This window comes from Suricata suricatta, chromosome 5 (genome assembly GCF_006229205.1).
Source record: "Suricata suricatta isolate VVHF042 chromosome 5, meerkat_22Aug2017_6uvM2_HiC, whole genome shotgun sequence".
In the NCBI taxonomy this organism is placed as follows: Eukaryota; Metazoa; Chordata; class Mammalia; order Carnivora; family Herpestidae; genus Suricata; species Suricata suricatta.
The window spans coordinates 73,867,485-73,870,993 of NC_043704.1; the positions used below are offsets into that span (position 1 = coordinate 73,867,485).

Genomic DNA, 3,509 nt, shown 5'->3' on the forward strand with positions numbered 1-3,509 from the left:
CGCCGGGTCCCGGCGGGGGCGGCGGCGGCGGCGCCTGCAAGGCGGGGTGCGGCTGCCCAGGGTAGGTCATGGCGTTGATCTGGGTCATGCAGTTGGCCAGGTGGCCGAGCAGCCGGGTGCGCACCTCAGTGTTAACGCCCTCGCACGTGGACAGGAAGCGGGTCACCTCGTTCATGCACTCGCTGAAGCCGGCGCGGTACTTCCCCAGCACGCTCGGGTCTGTGCTAAGCGCGGCTGCGGGCCAGAAAGAGACAGACGGGTCACCCAATGGCCTGGCCCCGGGGCCGCCGCCTCCGCCTTGGGAGGTCCCCGCGGGGCTCCTCCCTGACCACCCGCCCGCGGAACTGCCCGCGGCTAGGGGGAGGTTGTTTAGAAAAACCTTCCACCTCTCCACACTAGCTTGGCTACCGAGGCTGAGACGGTTCCTCTCCATTCCTGATCGCTCCATTTTAACCCGTTCAGCATCACAACTTCCCCCTACCCTCCGTGCTCGCGATGTGACCTTGGCCAGTGCCCTCCACCACCACCCCTCCCCGTCCCCGTCAACCGGGCCTCATTTCCTCTTCTGTAATAGGGAAGCGGGGAGTGCTAAACCAGATGACCCCAGCCCCGCCACGGTTCTGCGTCTTTTCGTCGGCACCAGCTTCCTCCACTGCCAAGCCGCCCGCCACCCTCGCCGCTACAACCTCGCTCCCTCCCTTTCCGGAACAGTAACAACTTGGAGTTGTGGCTATAAATAAGCCCCAGACCGTGGGAACGCAAGAGGGAGCCAAGGCCGTAAAATGTAGCTGAATGCCTCTCACAACCGCGGGCGGAAGTCTGGAAGAAATCACCGCGGGGCGAAAGGGACGCCCGCAGAGGGGGACGCGAGGCTAGCCGCCCTCACCCGTCATCTGCGCCCGCTGCAGGTTCCGGAGGTGCTTCACTGTCATTTCCAGAATGTCTGCCTTCTCCAGCTTGGAATGCCGCGAGCTCTGCACAGAAGAGGAGGCAAGGCAGTAAAGTGAGAGCCCCGCCAGCCGCCTCGGTGTGCTGGGGTCCCTTCCCCCCGTCCCCGGCGCCGACATCCCTAGACCCGGGAGGGGCCCGGCCCTCCCGCCTCAGAGAATGCAGTACCACCAGCGCCGACGATTGCGCCAGCGAGGGGGTTTCACGTTTAGTACCCGAGAAATAGTATTTAGTTTTAATTAAAAAAAAAAAAAGGTATTACCCACTTACATCTTTCTTAAGAGCATCCAAAATCAGTGTTTTCAGCTGGCTCAGACTCTCATTTATTCTTGCTCTTCGTCTTTTCTCCATGATCGGCTTGGATGACTGGAAAGAAATTTAAAAAAAAAAAAAAAAGGGCCCTGAGTTCCCAGGGGATCTGCCATTTCACCCCGGGGTTTAAAGGAAGAAAGGAGCCCCCCAGCCCCGACTTGATTTCTTACGGCTGCAGAGAGATAGTGGTACTGCCCTTACCTTTCTGTGCTCAGATGCTGTCTTTGGTTTATCCGGTGTCGTGTTGACACTGGCTGGGGTAGCAGCCACCGGGGACGAGGAATTTTTCTCCATTATATCTGCTGGCATTTTCTGTCGCTTTTTTTTTTTAATCCCTAGAGAATTTTATTTTTGGAGTCCTTCACACACAAAAAAATGGTTTTGTTTATGTCCCTTTCACTTGAGACTTTCACAAAACTACTGAGCAAGTGCTGAGGGTTTATTATAATATCTTATGGCTACTTGGTGACCGGTAGCGCTATTCCAGGACCAAGGAGAGAGGTAGACGGGGGATTCCACTGTTATCTGCACCAGCTCCGGATCCTGTGTGATCCCCAGGCCCTGGCGGCCTCTATATATATCTGGGACTGCACGCGAACGGCTCGTGTGAAACTTCCCAAACTTTCTTTCCCACAGTAACTTTCAGCCAATGGGAGGAGGAGACACGCGGCACCGCTCGTGGACCGCGCCCCCCCATTGGCCGCCAGGCCTTGTGCCTGGCGGCCAATGGCGCGCGCCTGAGCCCGGGGCACCGGAGGCTACAACGTCAATCAAAAGGATTTTAACCCTTTGCTATTCTCCCTGCTGGGCTTTGCTTTAGAGGGGATTTTCCCGCAGGTTTTGCTCCAGTCTAGTTTATTTCTTTTGGGGCTAGGGTCTTTGCTCTTTATTTCCTTTCACGTGTGTAATAGAGATGCTTCGATACTTATAAGACGTTCATTTAAAATATGGTTTTTTAAAAAACTTAGAAGGACAGGGATGAAAGGAGAATGTGTGCAAGGGCGTGAGTTACCGATACATCTAAGTGATTTCCCGCTCAGACTATACATTGGGGGAAGGAAGATCATGAAAATCGATCATGCAGAAAAAGGGAAAAAAAAAAACCTTTCGCATGCAGAAAAAGGAAAAAAAAATGCCTCCTACCTTACATTTGCGATTTTTCAGAGCAAGGTGTTCTTTTTTTTTAAATTCCCCCACCCCTCACCCCTTGCCCCTCATTCGTCTTCTGGAGCTGGGGCCTTGGATCCCGCGCTTCCCCAGGAAACAATCAGAATAATTTCCAAATGGGCAGAAAGGAAATGGAATTTCAAATGAAAGATGAACAAGGGGGCTTTGATGGCAAGGCCTCAGGGACGCGCGCGCGCCCTCGCCACCCTTTTCCTTTCCACCCACAGTCTCTCAGCACGTTGGGGTGGCGGGCCGGGCGGCAGCCTCTCCCCTCCTTCTCGCCTGCGGGCGGCCGGGGCAGCCTCGCCACCCGGCGCGCGCGGGCCCTTTAAGAGCTACACCAGCCGAGAGGCAGTTTGACATCAGCCGGCCGGCGAGGGCGCGCCTGGAGCCGGAGCACGTGCCAGGATGTTTTATTGCCGCCGCGGCTGCGGCCGGGCCGGGAGGATGTGTGTGTGCGTGCGTGTGTGAGTGTGTGTGCGCGCGCCCCGGGGGCAGGGAGGCGGGGGGCGGCGGCGGGCGGCGGAGCGCGGGGGCTGGTTCTCGGTCCCCGGGAGAAGCCAAGAAGGTAAATAGCAGCTGCTGTGCTCGAGCCTGGGAAAACCCCGCCCCCTGCGCCTGGCCGGGGCTCATTGGCGCGCGCTGCGTGTGGGGTGTGTGTGTGTGTCCGGGGGCCCCCTCCTCCGGCCCCCGCCGCGCCAGGAATCCGAGGGGGTGGCGGGCTGGGAGCCGAGCCCCGGCGCTTACCACCCGCCCCCCGCCTTTCCCCGGCCAAGGTCAGCCCTTCCGGGCGGGGAGCGCACGCCCCGGGGTGGATAGTGGGGAATTATTCCAACCCCCCACTCTACCCCTGATTTCGGGCTTGGGGTTTTAACTCCGCCGAAGGCCTTGCTAGCAGCAGCCCGGAGGAGGAGGACTGGGGGCATTCTTGTTTGCTCCTCGCCCCGGCCCTCCCTCCCTTCCCCCGCGGGGCCCCCGGCGCCCGCCGCGGTCACGAGATGCCTGACCGCACTTAGGAAGCGGCCGGGTCAGCCTCCTGCCTCCGCTCGGCGGCTGCGGTTAAAGCGGCTTCGCGCCGCCCG

At 59.0% G+C, this 3,509-nt stretch overlaps 1 protein-coding gene and 1 long non-coding RNA gene across 5 annotated transcripts in view; one reads left to right on the forward strand and one right to left on the reverse strand.

The window, feature by feature from the left end:
* The window catches only part of HES1 (hes family bHLH transcription factor 1), a 2,608-nt gene extending 776 nt beyond the window's left edge, over positions 1-1,832 (reverse strand). The window contains exons 1-4 of the mRNA XM_029940736.1: positions 1,462-1,832; positions 1,219-1,314; positions 887-974; positions 3-234 (exon numbers count right to left, since the gene is read on the reverse strand). Coding sequence (XP_029796596.1) covers positions 3-234; positions 887-974; positions 1,219-1,314; positions 1,462-1,569 — 524 coding nt within the window. The 5' untranslated portion in view covers positions 1,570-1,832. The remainder of the gene's footprint in view (positions 1-2; positions 235-886; positions 975-1,218; positions 1,315-1,461) is intronic.
* Positions 1,833-2,945: 1,113 nt separating this feature from the next.
* The window catches only part of LOC115292701, an 18,649-nt gene continuing 18,085 nt past the window's right edge, over positions 2,946-3,509 (forward strand). For 3 of the 4 annotated variants that reach the window (XR_003909095.1, XR_003909097.1, XR_003909098.1), the window contains exon 1: positions 2,946-2,995. This is a non-coding gene — a long non-coding RNA (uncharacterized LOC115292701). Of the gene's footprint in view, positions 2,996-3,055; positions 3,204-3,509 lie in introns of those variants that run through there. The other variant, XR_003909096.1, reaches the window with a different exon arrangement.